This window comes from Bos indicus, chromosome 7, assembly GCF_029378745.1.
Source record: "Bos indicus isolate NIAB-ARS_2022 breed Sahiwal x Tharparkar chromosome 7, NIAB-ARS_B.indTharparkar_mat_pri_1.0, whole genome shotgun sequence".
In the NCBI taxonomy this organism is placed as follows: Eukaryota; Metazoa; Chordata; class Mammalia; order Artiodactyla; family Bovidae; genus Bos; species Bos indicus.
This window is the reverse complement of record NC_091766.1, coordinates 14,120,495-14,144,785: the sequence shown is the minus strand read 5'-3', so window position 1 is coordinate 14,144,785 and position 24,291 is coordinate 14,120,495. Positions and strand designations below refer to the sequence as shown.

The following is a 24,291-nucleotide window of genomic DNA, read 5'->3' as shown; positions in this document are numbered from 1 at the left end:
CTTGATATTAGGAGGCACTGATATTTAAGAACTGAAAGATAAGTAGGACAGAGCTGGGCAGAGGCTGTGGAAGAAGGGGGTCTGAGAGGTGGAAGAAAGTTCAGAATCCCAGAAGCAGGACAGAGCCTGGTGTATTGCTTGAATGAAGGAAAGAGAGACCTGACCTGGAAGGGCAGAGAGTGATGAGAAAAGAAGGGGCAGTGTTGCCTGAAATGTGGGTTCACCTCTTGGTGGGCATCTAGCCAAATGACATAACCAAGCCAAAGAGCAGGAGAGGTAAGGATTTATTACTTACGGCAAGTAAAGAGGACACTGGGATTTTTCCCAAAGCAATGACTCCTTGAACAGCAAAATTGGGGTAGTTTTAAGCTAAGGGTACATTCATACTCATGAAGGGGGTTGAGCAGAAGAGAACTCAGCATGGAATTGGGGTAGAGGTTGCCATTTGTCCTTATGCAATTTTTAACACTTTAGTTGTCTTCCATCTGTAGTTGTTTGTGGCTGCAATCTCATGCCTGCTACTTTCTGGATAAGAGTTCTAACTGTAGAGAGAGACGAGAAGGAATCATTTTTGGTGTATGTAGAAAGGGGAAGTGAATATTTCTAAAAGAAAGGGGAAGTGAATATTTCTAAAAGAAACAGTGCTGTGCTTTTCAGAGTAAATATTGCAGTTAAAAACAGAAAGTGAAAATGTTACATGCCCTGTATCTTTTGTTCTATGCCAAGTTGAAACGTCATTTTGCATGGTATTGTTATTTTTTAAATTTTTAAAAAATAAAGATGAAAATCTATTTGTTTATTTTTAATAGTTTATTTATGTATTATTTGGCTGCACCAGGTCTTAGTTGAAGCATACGGGATATAGTTCCCCCGACCAGGAGCAGAATTCAGACTTCTCTGGAGGCTCAGACGGTAAAGCATCTGCCTACGATGCGGGAGACCTGGGTTCGATCCCTGGGTGGGAAAGATCCTCTGGAGAAGGAGATGGCAACCCATTCCAGTATTCATTCTTGCCTGGAAAATCCCATGGGAGGAGCCTGGTAGGCTACAGTCCATGGGGTCGCAGAGTCCATGGGGTCGCAGAGTCCATGGGGTCGCAGAGTCCATGGGGTCGCAGAGTCCATGGGGTCGCAGAGTCCATGGGGTCGCAGAGTCCATGGGGTCGCAGAGTCCATGGGGTCGCAGAGTCGGACAGGACTGAGCCACTTCACTTCATTGATAACACCGAATCTTAGCCACTGGACCACCACGAAAGTCCCTAGTGTTATTTTCTTTAAACAATTAGTCAAAACACATTTTATTTCAGCTAAGCTTGCCTGGTGGCTCAGACAGTAAAGAATCTGCCAGCAATGCAGGACATGTGGGTTTGATCCCTGGATTGGGAAGATCCCCTGGAAGAGGAATGGCAACCCATTCCAGTATTCCTGCCTGGAGAATTCCATGGACAGAGGAGCCTGGCGGGCTACAGTCCATGGGGTCGCAAAGAGTTGGACACAACTGAGGGACTAACACTTTCACTTTTCACAACTTCCATAAAGTAGGAATAGTAGAGGGAATATTTATATTATTGAAATAAACTGAATATGAAAAAATTTAAGTAATTCAGGAAACTGTAGAGTAAATATATCAACATTTCCCTTCATATTTCCCCTGCCAAATGCCCATGAAACAGTGTTGTGCTCTTCTCCAGAGGGTCCCAGTGTTACCTATCTCAGTAGGCCTTTGCAGTTTGTTTTACAAATTATAGTAAATGATATATAACATAAAATTTTCCTTTTAAATTTTTTTAAGTTTTTTTTTTTTTTTTTTTACGTAAACCATTTTTTTTTAAAGTCTTTATTGAATTTGTTACAGTATTGCTTCTGTCTTTTGGCCCCAAGTCATATGGGATCTTATTAGCTCCTACCCAGGGATCCAGCCCTCACCCCCTGCATTGGAAGGTGAAGTCTTAATTGCTGGACAAGCAGGGAAATCCCAGTTTTTAACCTTTTTTGAGGGTACTTTTCAGTAGCATTAAGTATATTCACATTGTTGTGCAGTCAGCACCACCATCCATCTCCAGAACGTTTTCATTTTCCCAAATGGAAACTGTACCCATTAAACAGTAACTCCCTGCTTTCTTTCTCTGTGGAGTTGACCCTTAGCTACATACCTCAGATAAGTGGGATCATCTGATATCCATCCTTTTGTGTCCAGCTTATTTCACTTAATATTTTCAAAATTCTTCCATGTTGTAGCATTTGTCAGAATTTCATTCCTTTATAAGGCTGAATGGCTTCCCTGATAACTCAGTTGGTAAAGAATCCACCTGCAATGCAGGAGACCCCAGTTCAATTCCTGGGTAGGGAAGATCCACTGGAGAAGGGATAGGCTACCCACTTCAGTATTGTTGGGCTTCCCTTGTGGCTCAGCTGGTAAAGAATCTGCCTGTAATGTGGGAGACCTGGGTTCAGTCCCTGGGTTGGGAAGATCCCCTGTGCTGAGGTCCAGTCCCGGTGGATCCAGGGAATTCGAAGTGGGGACTGCGTCGGCGATCAGAAAGCTTCAGCTTATTTAAATGTAATTAAAGATATAAAGAGTGGTTAAGGATAGCTCAGTGAGGAAATTCAGTGGAGAAAAGAGGCTGAATAATTCAGCCAGAAGGTGAGAGAAAGAACGACATAGGGAGACCAAGTTTCGGTGAACAAGGCCCACACTTTATTTTCCAAAATAGTTTTTATACCTTAAGTTATGCATAGAGGATAATGGGGGAAGGGGTAGAGTCATGCAAGGACAGCAGTTCCTGATCCTAATCGAAGCCAGGCTTTCAGACTTATCATATGCAAAAGTTTAGGTGATTTACATCATCTTCTGGCCAGGAGGCCTGTTAAACATTTTAAGAAACTTATTTTTCTCTAAAGGTGATTATTCTAAAGTCAGGCGCCAGCCTCCAAAAAAGCATTGGATAAAGTTGCATTCCTATAGGGCAAAGGTGAGGTGGGCTCAATCAAGAAAAGAATTAACTCAAGGGTCCAAGGTTACAAACATTGAGGCTACTACTTACATTTCTATACACCCATTATATCAATCAATACACTGCCAAGGACACAGTAGCTAAGGGTTATGGAGACTTAGCAGCAAACATCGGCCCAACAAGTGAAAAACCCTTCACCAATACAGTTTCTAATCAATCTTTTAACTACTCAAAGGAATCTGTGTTTAGACAGTTTAGAACATCTCCTGCCTCTCACAGTTGGGAGGCTCTGAACAATCACATGTAGCCGGAAAAACCTATTCAGGCAGGCTAGAGGATTTCCAAAGGAGTTTGTAGGTTGAAACACTGTCACACCCAGGAATTATTAACTGGAGCTGTAAGCTAACTCTTTTTTCAGAGAGAGGTAGTGGGGGACAGCCCCCCGTAAAGTCAGAGGTGTAGGTGAAAGCACAAAGCAGAAAGTAGGCAGACTCTGGTTTTGGGGGTAGATGCTCGAGAATTTCCAGAGGGACTCCTGAGGCTTGATCCCGCCTTTGCATATGCCGAGCCTCCTTCCTCATGACCTTTGCCATGGGCGGAGTTCCTCATGCTGGCTCCTGGCAGTGATAGAATTCCAGTTGAGCTATTCCAGATCCTGGAAGATGATGCTGTGGAAAGTGCTGCACTCAATATGCAATATGCAGTATGCACTCAATATGCAATATGCCGGCTCCCGGCACCCTGGAGAAGGGAAGAGGTTCCTACTCCAGTATTCTGGCCTAGAGAATTCATGGGGTTGCAATGAGTTGGACACGACTGAGCGACTTTTACTTTTCATATTCCACAGACAGAAAAGCCTGGCGGGCTACAGTCCATGGGGTCACAAAGAATTGGACACGACTGAGCGACTAATACACAAGGCTGAATAATATTCAATTGTAAGTATACACATGTTGCTTACCCATTCATCTGTTGATGGACATGAGGGCTTTTTCTACCTTTCCTCTATTGTGAATGATGCAGCTATGAATATTCATGTGCACATATCTGTGTGAGTCTCTGTTTTCAGTTCTTTTGGATGTGTATACTATTGCTGGGTATACAGATCCAAAAGAATGGAAAAACTCGAATTGCTGGGTCTGTGTTAAGGTAGTTCTGTAATTCGGTTTTTGAGGAACCGTTACACTTTTCAACAGTAGCTGCACATTTCACACTCCTACCAGCAATGCATAAGTGTTCCAGTTTCTCCACATTCTCTTCAACAATTGTTAGTTTTTTTTCTTTTGATAAGAGCCATCCTACTGTGTATGAAGTGATGTCTCGTAATTTATTTTTCTTTTTTGCCCCACCAGCCTGTGGGATCTTAGTTCCCTGACCTGGAATCCAACCCATGCCCTCTGGAAGCGTGGAGTCTTAACCACCGGATTGCCAGGAAAGTCCCTCAATATGGTTCATGTTTGCATTTCCCTAATGATTAGTGATGTCAAGCATCTTTTTGTGTGCTTACTGGCCATTTATGTATTTTCTTTGGAGAAGTATTCATTGAAGGCTTTTTCCTCACAGTCATTTTTAACACGTACATATATTTTATAAGCTTCCCAGTGGTAAAGAATACACCTGCAGTGCAGGAGTTGCAGGTTTGCAATGCAGGAGACTTGGGTTTGATCCCTGGATTGGGAAGGTCCCCTGGAGGAGGGAATGGCAACCCACTCCAGTATTCTTGTCTGGAGAATTCCATGGACAGAGGAGCCTGGTGGGCTATAGTCCTTGGGGTCCAAGGAATTGGACGTGGCTGAGCCACTGAGCATATACATATATTATAGATTATGTAAACGTATTGAATACTTCAAGATCTATGTCAGTTTTTTGGTTTTAAAGGCCATAATCATATCCCACATACAAATATCTGGTCATTCTTTAGCCCCTTGCTATACTCTAATGGATATTTTGGTTTGTTCCAGTTTTTACCCATTATAAACAGTTTGTACAATAGTAAACAAGCTTGAATACACACACACATCTATTTATCTGTCTATATCTGCACAGTTGCCAAGGTTTCTCTTAGCTACAGTCCTGCAAGTTGCTAGTTGAAGGCATGGGGATATTTAAAATTTTTATACACATAAATTCGAATTATCCCCAGCACAGTCCCAACTACCACGGGCCCCTGGTCATCTTTGTCATCTGTGGCAAAGAATTTTTTCTACTGGGTACTGAGGGCAGGTGGCTGCCTGAACCTGGAGCCCAGATAAGACATCCCTGGGGCACTTCCCTGGTGGTCCAATGGCTAAGACTCCATGCTTCCAACCCAGGGGGTCCGGGTTTGATCCCTGGTCAGGGAATTAGACCCCACATGCTATAACTTAGAGCTAGCGTAGGCCCTCTCCCACTTCCCTCAAAAAGAGACATCCCCTGAAGCCCTCTCTCAGCCTGCTGGTCTACCACATTTTGAAATTATTCTCTCCAACCCCTGTCACTCCCACAAGCCTGAGAATAGGCCTTGATATCCCTCTTGCAAAAACAAAAAACAACAAAAAAAATCCCCTCTGCTGTATCAAACCTCTCTCTGAGGGAGTCTGCCTTGTAGGGGTGGCCCTGCCCCAAGAGGAAATTTCCTTTACCTTCCTGAAACCTCCAGCTGACAACAGCCCCCTCCTCTTTTGCCAAGGAGTGGGGAGAGCATAGTCAGAGTGAATAAACGCCCCTCACCCTCTGTCCTCCCAAGTTCACTAGTGCCTGAGCTTTCTGGGATGTGTGTGTAGTGTGTATGCTCAGTTGTGTCTGACTCTGCGACCCCACAGACTGTAGCCTGCCAGGCTCCCCTGTCCATGGGATTCTTCAGGCAAGAACCTTGGAGTGGGTTGCCATTACCTTCTCCAGGGGATCTTCCCAACCCAGAGACTGAACCCAAGTCTCTTGCATCTCTGGATTCTTTACCACTGTGCCACCTTGGATAACTCTTTTAAATTTGATGGGAAAATATGCTATTTGTTAAATCTGTAAAATACACTATGCATATGTGTGTGTAAAGTATATATGATATATACATATTAATTTTCACATGTTATACAAAATACATATATTTTTGCCTCTGCCAAACCTCACCTTGAACAAACTTGCTTCTCCTCCATCTTTCCCTCTCAAGTAGTGGTCATCTCTTAGCCAGTGTGCTAATATTGTAAGGAGAGGCTTGCTGTAGGCTGAAACCTCCCATCCTAGGGTCAGGCTCTTTTTTTCATTTTGGCTGCACAATGCAGCATATGGGATTTTCGTTCCCAAACAGGGATTGAACTTGTGCCCCCTGCATTGGAAGTTTGGAGTCTTAACCACAGGGCTGCCAGGGAAATCCCAGGTCAGGCTTTCTTTGATAGGAAAGAATAAACAAGGCTGAGAAGTGGGATGACTGGTGGGGTGGTAGGGTAGTTTGTTAGGGCGGACAGCTGGTTTCCAGGTTCACGGGTGGGTCAAAGTTCAATGACCCAGGAGACTTGGGGGTTGGGGGGTGGGGAGAAGCCTGACTGAAGCTTGGTAAAGTTTTGTCCAGGCTGTTCAAGGGGGACAGACAGTTCAGCTACTCATTCACAAGACAGATATTGGGAATTCGGATAGCCTCTGCCTGGCCTTGTCCTAGGTAAACAGAGGGGTCATCCTTGGGTCTACCTGAGTTGTATGGGGAAGGGTGTTTCATTTCAGGGCACAAAGGGTTGGAGGGGCGGTTCTTACCCATCACTGTTTTCTAGGATCACAGGGCTCAGGTATAAAGTTCAGTTGTTGGGAATTCTCTGGTTGTTCAGTGGTTAGGACTCAGCGCTTTCACTGCTGGGGCCCAGGTTCAATCTCTGGTCGGGGAATTAAGATCCTGCAAGCTGTGCCTTCCTCCCTTCCCCAACTCCAAAAGTTCAACATTGTGAATATAAAGGATCCAGTGGTCCTTCCTTGGTTTCTTTACCTTCTCCCGTTGGCTGAAGGTCTCCCGCAGCTCCGCTTCTACCCCAGTTGAATTCCCTAGCAAATCCTTTGGTCTTTCCTCTGATGCATATACCATACTAATGACTTAGAATAGTCTGCTGCTCCTGGCCTCTGCCAAGGCATTCTGGGCCCTGCCACTGCTGCTTACCAGCCCACTGCTTCTATTTCTGCCCTCCCCAGTTCTGTCCTGTGAACAGCAGTAAATATGATCTTAAAAAAATAAAAACAGGAACAGAATACTCTTGGTGCCTAATTCTTCTGCTAAGCTAGTCATGGGGTATAAATCCACATGTCCCTTTGCCCTGGTCTTTTATTATTATTTATTTACTTTTGGCTGCACTGGGTCTCTGTTGCTGCGGGTGCATTTCTCTAGTTGGGGGTGAGTGGTGGGGTGGGGTCGCGGGGTGGCTACTCTGTTACGTTGCATGGGCATCTCATTGCCGTGGCTTCTCTTGTTGTGGAGCGTGGGCTTAGTTGCCCTGCAGCATGTGGAATCTTCCTGGACCAGAGATCAAACCCGTGTCCCCTGTGTTGGCAGGAGGACTCTTAACCACTGGACTACCAAGATAGTCCATCCTTTGCCCTGTCTTGACTCAGCTCCTGGTCCCTCTGCTCCTTCAGTTTTCCTCCCTAGACACTCCAGTCACCAAGCTCCAGCCACTCCCACACGGGCTTTCTTCCCCCTTGAGCCCCCTCCCAGAGCTAGTTCGTGCCCTGGCCAGTATTTTGAGACCCTCTTCCTCTAGGGCTTCCAAAGGCCAGGACGAAGTGAGAGTGGAGCCCCAGGAGCCCCTGCGTTCCAGGATCAATGCTTTTTAGGGTTTTGGATATTTGGGGGATAATATTGTATTATTCTTGCTTCCTTCCTTCCCCCCTCCCTCCCATTTTTTTTTTTTTTTTTTTGGCTGTGCCTTACCAAGGATAGAACCCTGGCCCCCTGCACTGGGAGTACAGGGTCTTAACCCCTGGACTACCAGGGACATCCTGTTCCTTTTTCTTTCTTTTTTTTCCCCCTTGCCAAGTGGCTTGTGGGATCTTAGTTCCCCCACCAGGGATTCAACCTGGGCCCTTGGCAGTAAAAGCCTGGAGTCCTAGCCACTGGATTGCCAGGGCATTCCCCTCCTTGTTTTTGCTTTATAAACTTGGACAATCGACTTGCAAAACTGTTCTGAAACTTGATTACCCACAATAGTCACGGGAGATTACTAAGCTTCCCCTGGGTGGCAAGGTCCACAGGCCTCTTTTCTAATTGTGAGAGAGACAGGGCCTCCCTGGCCTTTTAGGAAACCTGCCTGAAGGCAGGTGGGTGGGCTTGCCTTTGCTTCATTCAGGGTCATGTGAAGCAGTGTCCAGGCTTGGGTGGAGTGGAATCTAGGCTTGGCCTGTTTCTCACAGCATCTCCCTTGTCCTCCAGCTGTACCTGCTTAGGATCCCACCTGTCACCAGCAGGGGAACGTGGAGGAGGAAGCAATGGCTGCAGAGCTGCCAACAGCCTGGTCAGAGGTAACTGGAAATCCCCTTCCATCCAACATGGCATCTCCCTTCCTTGAGGGTGGGTGGCCTGGAGCCTCAAATCCCACTGGGACTTGTCCCTACTCTTCCTCTAATGGTGGTGAAGGAGCTTCCCAGAGAATGCTGGCATTGCCTCAGTATTTATGAACTTTTCTCAGTATAGTCACTTCTGGGCTGTGACAGAAAACCAAGAAAATCTATGAGACCACTTTGTCTCAGGAACTCTTGGGAACATCACTCATTCATTTATCTAAATTAAAAAAAAAATTAAAATTTGTCACCATTTGTTTATTTAAAAATAATTTATATTGGAGTATAGTTGCTTTAACTCATTCATTTACCAAGTATTCTTCCAGGACCTTGGGGAGCTCAGGGCTGGGTGTTACCTGACTGAGGGGACCCAGGCAGGATGGGTTCACAGACTAGCTGGAGAGGAGTTCAAGTGTGTGTTGAAAAATTAACATATCGATGGGGCTACATGGGGCTGCTGAGGTCAAGTTCACCTTTCTGTCTGAACTTCCCAAGCCTCAGTCATCTGGCTCCATCTTCCTGATGCCCTGGCCTCATGGGACACTGATGGAGATGAGCCTGTGATGTTTCAGGACCCAGTAACCTTCGAGGAAGTGTCAGTGGACTTCTCCCAGGAGGAGTGGGCCCAGCTGGCCCCCGCTCAAAAAATTCTGTACCAAGACGTGATGCTGGAGAACTACAGGAACCTGACTTCTGTGGGTGAGTGTGGTTGGCCACCTCTCTTCGTTAGTAGATTTTGTTTTTCAGAGCTATCAGTGGTAGCTTACACGTCTGGGAGTTTACATGTCTGAAGTAAGGTCCTGGAGCAACACCCCCCAACATGTACACAATGGGCAGGATGTCATTCATATTTTTTTTTTTTTTTAAGCAGATTTATTATTTTTAAAAATTATTTATTTATTTTATTTTTTTGGCTGCACTGGGTCTTTGTTGCTACGTGTGGGTTTTCTCTAGTTTCAGCGAGTGGGGGCTACTCTTCATTGCAGTTCACAGGCTTCTCATTGTGGTGGCGTCTCTTGTTGCAGAGCACAGGCTCTAGGGTGCAAGGACTCAGTAGTTGTAGCGCACAGGCTTAGTTGCCCCTCAGCATGTAGAATCTTCCTGGAGCAGGGATCAAACCCATGTCCCATGTGTTGGCAGGTGGCTTCTTATCCACTGTACCACCAGGGAAGTGCCATTCATAGGTTTTTGCTGCAAACCTTTCTCAAGCACCTGCTGTGTTGCAGGAACTATCCTTGCTCTTGGGAGGAGCATGTGGTCTATCCTTAAGAAGTGATATTGTAGGGACTTCGCTGGCAGTCCAGTGATTAGGGCTCAACACTTCCTCTCTGGAAGGGGAAAAGGTTTGATCCTTGGTTGGGGAACTAAGCTCCTGCAAGCTTTGCAGCATAGCCAAAAAAAAAAAAAAATTGACTGTGTAGAATGGGGGTGAGCACTCTTTTTGTTAAGCGGCCAGGGAGTAAATATTTTCAGCTCAGTGGACCCTGGGTCTCTGTTGCAACTGCTGAATGCTGTCACTATGGTGCCGAAGCCACCGCAGATAGCATATAAACAAATAGTCAGGGCTGTGTTCCAATACAACTTGACTTACAGAAGCAGGTGGCTAGTGCCTGGGCTGCAGTCACCAGCCCCTAGTCTCCTGTCTTCCTTTTGAGAGTGAAGATTTATTCATTATATCAACCTGATTTTCTTCATGATCGGAAGCTTTCATGCCCCTTCTGTGTGTCTCTGAGCTTGGGTCTGAGGATCCCTGATCCCTGGAGGGCATGATGTGAGACAGAGTTTTGGGTCTTGGGTTATTATGTTGGGCTTCCCAGGTGCCTCAGTGGTGAAGAATCCACCTGCCAGTGCAGGAGATGTAGGTTTGATCCTGGTCTGGGAAGATCCCCGGAGAAGGAAATGGCAACCCACTCCACTATTCCTGCTTGGGAAATCCCATGGACAGAGAAGCCTGATGGGCAACAACCCATGGGGTCACAAGGAGTGGGACATGATTGAGTGACTGAACAACAACCATCATTATGTTACTGCTCTTGGGGCCACACATGCTGAAACTGTTGGCCCTACTCTGGGCGGAGTTTCCGTGCCGACCCTGCACACCCCCCACCTCATGTGTATTTCCCCACGTGCCAGGGTATCATCTCCGCAAACCCCGCCTGCTCACCCAGGAGGAGCTGAGAACACGGAAGAGGAGACTTCTCCAAGACACCTGTGCAGGTGAGCCCTGGGGAAAAGGAGCCCCTTTATAGAGTTTCTCAAAGGTCATTTTTGTCTGAGAAATTGTGTCCAGCCACTTGGGGTGAATTTCCTCTAGAAACTTCTGCTTTCCTTCCTCTCCTTCCCTTCTCTCTTTTCTCTCCCACTTTTTTTTTTTAAATTGAAGTATAGCTGATTTACAATGTTGGATACATTTCAGATATACAGCAGAGTGATTTGGTCATACATACATGTTGTTTTAGTCGCTAAATCATGGCCACCTCTTTGTGACCCATGGACTTAGCCCACCAGCCATATGTGTATTAATATATATGTATACAGGGTATCCCTGGGGGCTCAGTGGTAGAGTTCTATCCCTGGGTTGGGAAAATCCCCTGGAGAAGGAAATGACAACCCACTCCAGTATTCTTGCCTGGGAAATCCCATGGACAGAGGAGCCTGTTGGGCTACATAGTCCATGGGGTTGCAAAGAGTTGGATATGACTTAGCGACTAAACAACAACAACATTTATGTATATATCTATATTCTTTTTTTTTGTTTGATTCTTTTCCATTGTAGGTTATTATAAGATTTGAACATAATTCTTGCTGTTTCTACCACTTTTGCTCTAAGAATAAGCTCTGTCCTGCTTTCTCTTTTTTTAAAATTCATTTTTATTGGAGTATAGTTGACTTACAATGCTGTTAGTTTTAGGTATTCAGCAGTACCTAACTAGTTATGCACTAGTTATGCATACACATATATCCATTCTTTCTTAAGTCCTTTTCCCATATAGGCCATTACAGAGTACTGAGTACTGCTTCCTCTTTCCAGAACATTCCCAGGTGTGCTATTTTCCCATTTTCCCACTGTCCTCAAAGTGTATTTGCCCTCTTTTAGACTATTAGCAGTTGTCTCATTCTTAACAGAACTGTTCCCTGGCCCGTCACTTGCCATTTTCACCCCTTGTTTGCATGCTTGTCAAATTCTCTACCTTGCTGTAATCCTAAGTCTGTCTTTAACTGCTGGTGTATTCTTCCCTGTCACATTGACTGAGAAGAGTCAGTATATGAAAGAAAAACTCCATGGGCCTCTGTTTGTTGTTTTATGTTATCTAACCATTTATTTCTCCATGAACTTAAACCTTTTTTCTTCTGATCATTTCAGACCAGAATTCTCAGCTTAAAACCAAAGAGACCACGGCTGAGAGGAATAAAGTGTGGGAAAAACCATTTACTGGCAGGAAAGGGGTAAGGCTCATGAGGGCTCATTGCTGGTTCTCTGCAGGAGGAAATTGCCATGAGACAGACAAGCAGCACAACCTGGGGAGACACGAGGGGCCAGTAGCCTTCACCTAAGATAAGTCATGTCTCAGGAGAGAGTCTAGGGTGCCATGAATTTGGGTAGTATCCTAAACTGATTTCAATAGTGATTCATAGAGAGATAGATCCCACAAGTAAGCAGGTCTGTATATATGACTTAGAATTGAATTTTTGTTTTACAAAACTATCAGAAAAAAAAAGTCAGTACATAAGAAGTCTTATGAATGCAGCCATGATGGAGCCTTATGGTAGAGCATTCCCTGTATTTACCTGGTGGCTCAGATGGTAAAGAATCTGCCTGCAGTGCAGGTGACCCAGGTTCAGGACCTGGGTTGGGAACATACCCTGGAGAAGGGAATGGCTCCCACTCCAGTATTCTTGCCTGGAGAATTCCATGGACAGAGGAGCCTGGCAGGGCTACAGTCCATGGGGTCACAAAGAGCTGGACCCGACCGTGCGACTAAACACTTTCACTTCATTAAGTCTACTCAATTTGAACTCAGACAGGGCAGAAGCAGTGCACGTGCTCTGAAAATTGTAGCAATTTCTAAGGTAGGAATTTGATTTCTTTACACCACACACTTCCTATGGGGGAGAATTCCCATGAGTGCAATGAAAGTGAGAAAGCCTTTAGTTACTGCTTATCTCTTCATTGACAGCTACCAACTCAACCTAGAAAGAAGTCCCATGAACACAGTCTGTGTGGAAAAGCCATCAGAAGAAATCCTGACCTGACTACTAAGAGGAATTACACAGGTGTGAAACGTGATGAATGTAAATAATGTGGGGAAGTATTTAGTTATCCTTCCTTCCTTGGGGTCCACGTGCGATCACATGCTGGTGAGAAAACCTACAAATGTTCTCAGTGTGGGAAGGCTTTCAGTTGCAACTCCTTTCTCGGGCCGAACGTGTTAACTCATCCTGGAGAGGAACTGTGTCTAAGTGTAGCTAGTGTGGACAGATCTTCAGCTCTACCTCGAGCCTTGCTGTACCCAAGAGGATGCACACTTGGGAGAAGCTGTATGAATGCAGTGACTGTGGGAAGGCCTTCGGCAGGAGCAGTGACCTGACAGTGCATAAGAGAGTACACATGGGAGAAATGCCACCAGTGCAGTGACTGCGGCAAAACCTCTAGCAGAAAGTTCTTTCTGATGGCACACGTGAGAACCCATACTGGGGAGAAGCCCTACCCATTCAGTGACTGCAGAAAAGCCTTCCATAAGAGCTCTAAGGCAACTGCCCACAAGAGGCTACATGCAAGAGGGAAGACGTAGCAGTGTCGGAAGCTTTCCAGTCATTCATCACGTAGGAAACACGTGAGGATGCACACTGAAGACAAGTCTGGGAGTGGAAGCAGAGAAAGGCTCATCGATCCCACAGGAGAGCAACTGTGAATAGCTTTGGTATGGGGGGAATCCTGCTGGGGCTTAAACTACTGCACAAGGAAATTCAGAGTGGCAGAGAAAACATATAAACGTGAAGAATGTGGGTTTGCTTTTATTAGGTCCTATCTTGAAGCTGGAAATCTAGCTCATTAATTTTCAGTCTGTGTTTTTGAATTTAAGCAGTTAAGGCCATAGATATCCTGCTAAATACCCCATTTGGCTACATTACATGTGTGTGTGCTCAGTCCTGAAGCTGTGTCTGACTCTTTGCCACCCTAGGACTGTAGCCCTCCAGGCTCCTCTCTTCATGGGGTTTTCCAGGCAAAAATACTGGAGTGGATTGCTATCTCCAGGGGATCTTCCTGACTCAGGAATCAAACCTGCGTCTCCTGCATTGGCAGGTAGAGTCTTCACCACTGAGCCACCAGTTGAACTTGCACATGGGTTTTGAGCTAAGGTTTTTAAAACTTTGGTTTAGTTCTAAGTGTCATCTGATATATCTGTTAGACCTGTTTTAACTCAGTGTCACTTTTTAAGCCTATCAAAATACTACTTCACTTGAATTTCATCCAAACTCTTTCCTTCCCCCCAATCTTCTAATATCCCTATGTCTTCCGTGGTTTGGTGGGACACCTGGTGGTTCCTCAGGTATGTCGTTTCCTCTGTAACAAGTTGGTAAATCCAACTTTGTCAGACTATAGGTTTTGTCCCTGGTGGTCTTTGGCTGATTTGTGTTGGGACAATAATGTGTAGTCACATTATTATTCTATTATATAGAATACACTCTACTAGTTATGAGAATATATTTAGATTCTTGTCTTCTAAAATGTTCCTAAAACACCCTTCTAAAATGTCTTCTAAGCTGTTTTCCTATCCATTGTTGATTTTTATTTATGGTGTCAGGTTTTGTTGTTCAGTCGCTAAGTCGAACATAATTTCTGTTCAAACTTGGGAGATGAACTCCAGGAAATGGAATTTTGTGCTAATAGTTGAACGACAGTTTTTTAAACATCTCTGTTCCCCTATTTCCAAGACCAAGAAAAGAAATCTTTAAATGTATTTTTCATGCAGACAGCTGTTTCTTTGAATCTCTCTCTGGAGAATGATGTTTAATTTTATAATTCTGTCTGAAAACTTACCTTGCATGTAAAATGTACCATTTTAAATGTACAGGTTGATGAAATTTGACCAGTGTGTAAACCCCTATAATCACCACCTGAATTAGGATATAAAACATTACCATCTTCCCAGAAAGAATAACATTGATTTTGCCCATCATTAAGAAAGCTGTAAACTGTGGAAACGAAAATGCTTTTGTGTTCCATAATAAAAGCAATTTGACAGGGAAAAAAAAATTCCCTGGTGGAAATTTCCAGTGGGTAGGACTCCATGCTTTACTGCAGGAGGTGCATGTTCTATCCCTATTTGGGGAACTTAAGATCCCGCAAGCTGCCTAGCGGCAAAAAACAACAAAAACCCTCAAAAAACAACATGACTTTAAGCCTGGCAGTGTAACCTGAGCAGACAGCCTAGAAGCATGTGTGATGTGCCTCATCACACATGCCTGCATCACACGACGTGATGTCCTTCTCAATGCCCTAATCAAGAGCTTTGCACATGACTCTAAACACCTTAAAGCAGTTGCGTTGGGGGTTAATTTGCAGGGCAGATTTACTGTTCTAGCTTAGGCCCGTCTGATGTATTTCTTTCTCAGCCCTTCAAAACAATAGGGTTTTAAAAAATTGTATATTTAAATTTATTTATTTGGCTGTGCCAAGTCTTCGTTGTGATACATGTGATCAGGTTCCCCAACCAGGGATCAAACCCAGGCTGCCTGCATAGGGAGCACAGAGTCTTAATCCCTGGACCATCAGGGTAAGTCCCCCCGCACACACACTAGTTTAACTCTTTGTATTTTGTGCATATTTCTAAATCTACACTTTAAGACAGAGGTCTGCAAACTTTTTTGGTAAATGGGGAGCTATTAAATATTTTTGATTTGGTGGGCCAGATGATCTTTGTTACAACTACTCAGCTCTACCATGTGGCACAAAAGTGGTCACAGAAAATACATAAATAAACAGGTGTGGCTGTGCACCATCAAAACTATACAAAAACAGAAGCCAGGCTGGCTTATCCTTATTTTAAGGCAGAAGTTGTATTAAGAAAGAGGAAAAGGAGACTCGTGCTTTCAAAAAGCACTGAACCTTATTGGCTTATTTATTATTAAAAAAACAAAACACATGCAGAACTTTGAAGTGTGGACACTGGATCCTCAATATGTAAGAAACTGGGAATTTCCTGACGGTCCAGTCGTTAGGACTTGGCGCTTTCACTGCAGTGATTCCGCGTTCAGTCCCTGGTTGGGGAACTAAGATCCCACAAGCTGAGAGGCCTGGCCAAAAGTTAAAAATATTAAAAAAAATTAATTTCGATGGACAAATGTAATCTTGAGGGAAAAGGGGAACTAGGAAATGCTGCTTCCAAAGTTCAGAGAACACACATTGTTGGTGGGACCCTAAAGTGGTGTTGGTCGTAACAGAAAACTACTTGACCCCCAAGAGAAATCAAAAGCTGTTCAAAGACTTGTGCACAAGTGTTCATAACATGTGTCATGATAGCCAGAAAGAGAAAACCCCAAATTTCCCTTTGGGGAATTGGAGAATGGATTAATAAAATATAGTTAACTATACAATGAAATATTATTTGGCCATACAAATAAATGAAGTTTTTTTTTTTTTTTCTCTCAATTTTTTAACTGTGCCATGCAGCATGTGGGATCTTAGTTCCCCAGCTGGGGATAGAACTTGTGCAGTGGAAGCTTGGTGTCTTAACCACTTGACCACCAGGGAAGTCACAGAAAGGAATGAACCTCGCCAAACATGCTCAGTGAATGAAACCAGTCACAAAGCACCACAGACTGTACTATCCCATTTATGTGACATATCCAGATTAGGCAGAGAAGCCATAGAAACATAGAGTAGGTCCATTTTTGCCTGGGCTGGTGGGGAGAACCCAGTGAACTGTGCAGGCATGAGGGATCTTACTGGGGTAATGGAAATGTTCTAAAACTGGTTCATGCTGATAGCTGCACAGTGTGATGAATGTGAACGTGGAGTCAGTCGTGTCTGACTCTTTGTGACCCCATGGACTGTAGCCTACCAGGCTCCTCTGTCCATGGGATTTTCCAGGCAATCGTACTGGAGTGGATTGCCATTTCCTTCTCCAAGGGATCTTCCCAACCCAGGGATCGAACCCGGGTCTCCCGCATTGTAGACAGACCACTAAAAATCATTTGAGCTGTACATTTCAAATGTGTGAGTTTTATAGTATGTAAGTGATACCCCACTAAAGTTGTTTTAAAAGGTTCTTCCAATGTGCATTCATTTTGGTAAACATAGCTACCGTCTTCATCATGGCAGGATAGACCCATAATACTATTTTGAAGTCATCTTGTAATTGTGGCATTCCTTGGAGAGGACAGTCACGGTCTTGTTTTCTCAAATGCTGGCATTCAGTTGTTAATGAATCTTTTTTAGATTGAATGAATGATCTAAAGAGGGCAACACTCTTTAACGCATTTATTGGGGTTCAGTTGGGGGTATTTATCTTGGCAGTGTCATCTTTTCTTTCAGGGTCTTCTTCCTTTTAACCCACAGTTTCCATGCTACACTTTTGATTCTTTTCCTTGTGTTATTTAGAAGTCTTTTTGGACTTTTTGTGAGAAATGGCATGGTTTTCTTTCCTAGAATACTTCACAGGGTATTTCTGGAGAAGACCTAGAGGTATATGTATCTTGCTGGTCCTCATAGAGTTCTCTTTGTTGAGCCTATTCATAGCAAATTGGATATACTCCTTCCTGTCTAATAACTGATGGGTAGATCGTTGGGGGGATTTCTACAGATAATCATATCTATATATACAGACAGATTTCATTTGCTCCTTTTAAATTCTTACCACTTTCTTATGCTCTTGTTGCTCTTATGCTCTCTGGCAGCAGCTTTTGAATCATATTGATTAGAAGGGGCCTTCTGCACCCTGGTCTTCTTCCTGATCTTAAAGGGCATTGTGTTCCTATCGTATCAAAGTGTTATCTGCTGTTACATTTTGGTGGATGACTTTATCAGGATGAGAAAGTTGCCTTCTCTTCCTAGGGCATTAGTGTTCTTTCTTATGAACAGGCATTGCATTTTTTTTTCACAAAATCAAATGTCTGTTCTGCATCTCGTGAGATGATAGTATTTGTTCATTGACGTATTTCAAAACCCCTGGAACAAGGGTAGAACTCATAGCAGGCACTCAATAAGTATTTGTTGAATGAATGAATGAATAGAGGTGGCTTTTTCTTTGGTTTTTTAACATGTCTGTGTGGCAAATGAATGGACTCTTCTACTGTGCTCTTACCCTTGGGTTCCTGGGTAACGCTGCCCTCTCATGTCTACTACACAGCACTGTTCCTAGTTTGCTAGCTAGGGTTTTTGCATCTTTGAGTGACACCAAATTGCAAATTTTCCTTTGTCATGCTGTTCTTTTGTTGGGATATGCCAGCCTCATAAAGTTAGTTGGGGAAAGTCCCTCAAAGTCCATGCCTTCATTCACCAATTATCAACTTTTTTTTTGGACAACTGTTTTATGTTTTCTCTCCTTATGTATGTCCGACTTATTGTGATCCTATGGGCTGTATAGCCTGTCAGGCTTCTCTGTCCATGGGATTTTTCAGGCAAGAATACTGGAGTGGGTAGCCTTCCCTTCTCCAGGGGATCTTCCCCACCCAGGGATTGAACCCAGGTCTCCTGTGTTACAGGTAGATTCTTTACCATCTGAGCCACCAGGGAACCCCCCTTTCTTTTTTTAATGGGTGAGCCATTACAAACATAAGATTTCTTTAGCATTCATCCTAAGAACCAGGATATTGTCAAAAAATAAAAAGATCTTCCCTACTTCCAGGCTGATCGTTAGCCTGCCACAGTTTCATGGACGTTGGCCAGAGACACCGGATTTCTGGGTCAGAGACCAAGGGCTTTATTAACAATGCAGGAGGCAACAGATGCTTCACGTTCCTGTTGATTCTCCTGGACTCCCAAGTTGCACAGGGATGATGTAAAATGGCCCATGTGGATGCTACTCATGGAGTCAGTTTGTGTCACAGCTCAGGAACCCCAGCTCATTTTCTAATGAGCTGTAAACAAATCTGCCCCATCTTTGCCCGGGAGGGACTTTAACTTTAGGACACTGGACTGCAAACATACCTGCCCTCTGCTCCGAGGATGTCTGGTCTATAAACATCCTCAAGGACACAGTGCAAAACAGAGCAAGACATGTGGAAATGTGAGTTAGCCCATGGAGAACTATCTCCCAATGGACATTTCCTCTATAATCAAAATATAATGAATGCACATATGAAATTTAACATGGATAAAATGTTAGCGCACACAACCTCTAATCAAATTTCTCCCCACAAATATCCTTTCTTGAGGATTCAAAATATAATTTAATTTTTAAGTTATTTTTTAAAAAAACCTTAGGAATTCATTGGTGGTCCACTGTTTAGGGCTCTGTACTCTGCCAAGGGGCCTACTGGGTTCAATCCCTGGTCTGGGAACTAAGATTCCACAAGCTGCGAGATGCAGCCGAAAAAAAGCAAAAAACTTACATAACAAGTCCTGGGAAAATAGACACTTAAATATAGCCTTCTGACAAAAGTGACTGTATTCAACCCAGAAGAATCGGGTAGGACAGGAACTGGATGCCTGTACAGAAAACTGTCATTTTTTTTTTTTTCCCATAGAAGTTGTGAAAGCCCTCGTGAGCACCCATCCTTCTGTGTCATATGGAAGGACAAATAGAGAATGGTTGTGTTAGTATAACGACTATGTACGGGCCTTCAGATGGGACCTTCACTGGTATTCACAAGAGAACTCATTTTGAGAGAGGGGCTCTGTCAGTGTTACGAATGTGGATTTGACTTTATGCTACATTTTTTTTTAAAAATTATTGAAGTAAATATGATTTACAATGTTGTGTTAGTTTCAGGTGTACAGCAAAGTGATTCAGTTATATGTGCCTGTATATATTGTTTCCAGATTCTTTTCCCTTCTAGACATAGTTCCCAATGCTGCATTTTTTATGTGGACCCCGAGTTCATTGGCTTCTTGGCTTTTCCTTGCGTAATATAAATACGCAAGGCCACATATATCACTCTAAATGCCCTCCAAGTTATTCAACAAGTTGTGATAGGTGATCTTTTTACTTATTGTGGCTCAGTTCTAAATACTGTATTATTTCCATTTTAACAGCCCCTGAGACACATGGGTTATTCAGGAATATGTCTTCTAGATGCAGTGCTGGGGTTTCTCGGTTGCCTTGTTTTTCATTTCCATTCTAGTTGTTTGTGATTGGAGGCAGTGACCTGTAGGATGTGGAACCTCTGGCATCTGTTGGGACTTTACGGGCCCAGTGTAGCACACGTTGCTCTGTGTCCATTCTTGCCACTTCCTACTATCACAACCTGGATTTTGCTCAACTTGTTAAATGTTAGTAAAACAAAAAACAGAAAACCCAGCTTGCTCTGTCTTTCTTTTTTAAAATTATTTATCACTGGATATGTTAGGTCTTTGTTGCTGCATACAGGATTTCGGTAGCTGGGGTGAGCAGGGGCTGCTTTCTCTTATGATGCACAGGCCTCTTATTGTGCTGGCTTCTCTTGTGGAAAACAGGCTCTAGGTGCACGGGCTTCAGTTGTTGTGGTGCAGAGGCCCAGTTGCTCCGCAGCATATGGGATCTTCCTGGGCTAGGGATCGAACCCATGTCTCCTGCATTGGCAGGCAGATTATTATCCACTGAGCCACCAGGAAAGTCCCTCCCCATCTTTCTTGAAGGAATGCCTCACAGCCCTGGCACATGGCAGAGAGGCAGAGCCACTGGTGTGATTTCTAGGAAAGCCGTTGAAAAGGGGACAATCCCATGTTTGTTATCTTACTTTCTTTCTCCTTGGTACTTCCTCCCTCTTTCTGCCTGGAAAGTAAATACAGTGCCAGGGACTGGAAGAAGGTAACCAGTAGGCAGAAGCCACCGGCAAAGATGGTGATGCCAGAACACAAGGCTTCCTTGCTTCTCAGCAGTTTCTCTGAGTAGCTGTACTTACACTGAACTGCTTATCTCTAGACTCATGGTACATGAGAAAAAGAAATATATATATTTTTTAAAGTCTCCACTGTAGTTTCATGATGGGAGAGCTATCAAGAATTTTTTATTTCTCGTAGGAGTTTAAATTTTTTTTTTTGACTGCATTGGGTCTTAGTTGCAGCACACAGGATCTTTGTTTCGTCATGTGGAGTCTTTCGTTACGGCACACAGCCTTTTCTCTAGTTGTGGCTCACAGGCTTAATTGCTTCACAGCATGTGGGATCTTAGTTCCGACCAGGGATTGAACCTACATTCCCCTGTGGTACAACATGGATTCTAACTACTGGATCACCAGGGAAGTCCTCCCTTTCAGAAATGTTTATTACTCCCAGCTGAGTATAGTGTCTGCTGGTATGGTAGCCATGAGAACCTGCATCTTGGGTATCCACCTAGTGGGCTTAGTTTATGAGTGGCCCTGGTTGCTGACCTGCCCAGAACCTACCTCTGGGGTTGTGCTAAGACTGCTCCTGGCAGTGACTAAGCCTGGCAGGAGTAATAGTACCAGCCCATCCCTGTGGGTCACAGGGCTCTTCCACTGATGGCCACGGTTTAAGAACCCCCCACTAGTCTGGCCCAAACTTGGCTAGACTGTTCCTCTGTCTAGGACTGCCCTGACCCAGCCTTCCTCCACCCTCTCTGTTCTGACTGGACTTGACAACAGATAACAGAATATCAATGGGAGTTGTTGATAAACTTGTCAAAGCTGATTCTGTGACCTGCTGTCACAAAAGGCTGATTGAAATGGGTTTGGAAGAAACTAGGAGAAAAATTGGAGACAGCAAGGAGAAAGATTTTTTAGGTCTATTTTTTTCAGTATTATTAATAAAGCCATGCCAGTTTTCTGTCAGATGGTTCTCCCTCCTTCTCATTTAAGCCTTCTGTGTACTTTAGATGTGTCTCTTGTAAAAAGGATTTAGCTAGACCCCAACTCCCACGTCAGTCCACTCTGAAAGTATCTTTCAATCTGTTTAGTTCAGTTCAGTTGCTCAGTCGTGTCCGACTCTTTGCGACCCCATGAATCGCAGCACGCCAGGCCTCCCTGTCTATCACCAACTCCTGGAGTTCACTCAAACTCATGTCGATCGAGTTGGTGATGCCATCCAGCCATCTCATCCTCTGTCGTCCCCTTCTCCTCCTGCCCCCAATCCTTCCCAGCAGCAGAGTCTTTTCCAATGAGTCAACTCTTTGCATGAGGTGGCCAAAGTACTGGAGTTTCAGCTTTAGCATCATTCCTTCCAAAGAACACCCAGGACTGATCTCCTTTAGAATGGACTGGTTGGATCTCCTTGCAGTCCAAGGGACTCTCAAGAGTCTTCTCCAACACCACAGTTCAAAAGCATCAATTCTTTGGCACTCAGCTTTCTTCACAGTCCAACTCTCACATCCATACATGACCACTGGAAAAACCATAGCCTTGACGAGACGGACCTTTGTTGGCAAAGTAATGTCTCTGCTTTTGAATATGCTATCTAGGTTGGTCATAACTTTCCTTCCAAGGAGTAAGCGTCTTTTAATTTCATGGCTGCAATCACCATCTGCAGTGATTTTGGAGCCCCCCAAAATAAAGTCTGACACTGTTTCCACTGTTTCCCCATCTATTTCCCATGAAGTGATGGGACCAGATGCCATGATCCTTGTTTTCTGAATGTTGAGCTTTAAGCCAACTTTTTCACTCTCCTCTTTCACTTTCATCAAGAGGCTCTTTAGTTCCTCTTCATTTTCTGCCATAAGGGTGGTGTCATCTGCATATCTGAGGTTATTGATATTTCTCCTGGCAGTCTTGATTCCAGCTTGTGCTTCTTCCAGCCCAGCGTTTCTCATGATGTACTCTGCATAGAAGTTAAATAAGCAGGGTGACATACAGCCTTGACGTACTCCTCTACCTATTTGTAAACCTGTCTAGTTTTTTATTGTGATTTCTAATAGATTAACCTCTACCACCTCATAGTTATGATTTCTATCCAGATTTCTTTTAAAAAATGGCAATAGAGAAGATGTGATGAAAATGTATAGATACAGTTAAAAAAAACAATAAACTTGTGGTGGTTTAGTCGCTAAGTCATGTCCGACTCTTGCGACTGCATGGACTACAGTCCTCCAGGCTCCTCTGTCCATAGGACTCTCCAGGCAAGAATGCTGGAGTGGGTTGCCATTTTCTTCCCCAGGGTAATATGTATCCCCTGCCAAAAGAAGGAAAAAGAATGCAAGTAAACAACAGGTGAAATACAGATGTCTGTACCTGAGTTAATCATATTGTGGCAATGTCAGTATTCTTATCTTGATAATGAATTACAGTTATGTAAGACATTGTCATTAGGAGATGCTGGACAAAGAGTCCGTGGGACCTCAGTACTATTTTTGTAACTTCTTGTGATTCTTAAATTATTAAAAATAAAACATGACTAAAAATTGAGAAAGGAACAACACTACCTAAATGAATAGCGTGTTAATACATTCTTACTTTTGCTCACTCATTTTTGAGATTTAAGTCACATGAAAGTATAATTTATTTAATTGCTACATAGGGATCTTTTGTATGAATGTATACAACTTACTTATCCAGTCTACAGTGGATGGGCCTCTCTGGGTAGTTTGTAGCTTTTATCCATTATTAATAAAGTTGCCATAAACATTCTTGTACACCTCCCATGAACTCACTGGGTGTAGAATATTTATGTTCAGATTTCTTTTGTATTTTATGTAAAATGTATCTCATTGCTGATTAGTAATGAGAATGGGCATCTTTTTATATTTATTGGCTCTTGTGAGTTTCCCTTTGGAAATTACCTTTACATGTTTTTACTGATTTCTCTCTGTATCTTTGTCATTTCTCTATGATGTTTAGGAGTGTGATATTTCTGATACCAATTCTGTTTTCATTGTACATGTCCCTCTTTCTTTATGGTGTCTTGAACAGTGATTCTGAACTTTAATGTGTTAGTTTTTGTGTCTCATTTAAGAAATCCTTTCCCAAACTCAATTCTAAATATGTTCAACTTCATTGTTTTCTTCAGCTATTCATGTTTGGTTTCACATTTAAATTTTCAATCAACCTGAAACTGACGTTTGTGACAGTGTATGACAAGTTTATTGATAATGGTTTCAGATTCCACAGTGCAACTAATCTTTAATAAATAAACTACCACTTGTTAATACTGATACTGTATCAAAGAAGACTTTTCAATTATCTTAAGAGGCTATAGAAATACTCCCCCCCTTTCCATCTGTATGTATCTGTATGTAGCTGAATTTCTTCACCTAGTTCAATCAAAACAATGTATCACAGCAGAACGATTGTAAAAGCAAGTATGAGAATACAACTGTTCCTGTTAAGTGGACATTAAAGAGATAATGCAAAAATGTAAAATAATGCCACTCTTTTTTTGTTTTGGAAAATATACTTAAAAAATAAAGTACTATTTATTTATGTTTGCATGTAATGACTTATTTTTAACAGATGAGTAATAATATGTTTTGAGTAATATTTTAAAAAAACCCAGCTTTAACATTATTCTTGAAATTTGACATTGTTTAAGAAGATTTTAGCAGAGCCTTACAATCTTTTATAGAAATGAGAGAAACTTATTTCAAAAGAAAAGGTAAAGAGATCAAAATAAGATTGTATGTATGTCTAAGAATCAATTAATAAATATTAAAATTCACAAATAAGTAGAAGAATATTATATAAAAATACAAAATGCTTTTTTATTACCTAACATTATCTCTTTCTTCTTTCTT

At 43.1% G+C, this 24,291-nt stretch overlaps 2 protein-coding genes across 13 annotated transcripts in view; one reads left to right on the top strand and one right to left on the bottom strand.

Moving 5' to 3' along the window:
- Positions 1-24,291, top strand: part of LOC109561565 (zinc finger protein 177-like) — a 41,468-nt gene that overhangs the window by 3,552 nt on the left and 13,625 nt on the right. For 2 of the 11 annotated variants that reach the window (XR_011567515.1, XR_011567518.1), the window contains exons 3-9: positions 839-912; positions 3,801-3,891; positions 4,306-8,425; positions 8,960-9,163; positions 10,598-10,681; positions 11,829-11,911; positions 12,643-23,980. Coding sequence is in view for 4 of the 11 variants with exons in the window: in XM_070792776.1 (XP_070648877.1) it covers positions 8,393-8,425; positions 9,037-9,163; positions 10,598-10,681; positions 11,829-11,911; positions 12,643-12,765 (450 nt within the window). In the remaining 7 variants the exon portion in view is untranslated. Of the gene's footprint in view, positions 1-838; positions 913-3,800; positions 3,892-4,305; positions 8,426-8,959; positions 9,164-10,597; positions 10,682-11,828; positions 11,912-12,642; positions 23,981-24,291 lie in introns of those variants that run through there. The other 9 variants (XR_011567519.1, XR_011567516.1, XR_011567520.1 and 6 more) reach the window with 7 other exon arrangements.
- The window catches only part of LOC109561561 (zinc finger protein 426-like), a 42,807-nt gene continuing 39,856 nt past the window's right edge, over positions 21,341-24,291 (bottom strand). Inside the window, exon 6 of one of the 2 annotated variants that reach the window (XM_070792771.1) lies at positions 21,341-22,733. In XM_070792771.1, coding sequence (XP_070648872.1) covers positions 22,641-22,733 — 93 coding nt within the window. In that variant the 3' untranslated portion in view covers positions 21,341-22,640. The remainder of the gene's footprint in view (positions 22,734-24,291) is intronic. The other variant, XM_070792773.1, reaches the window with a different exon arrangement.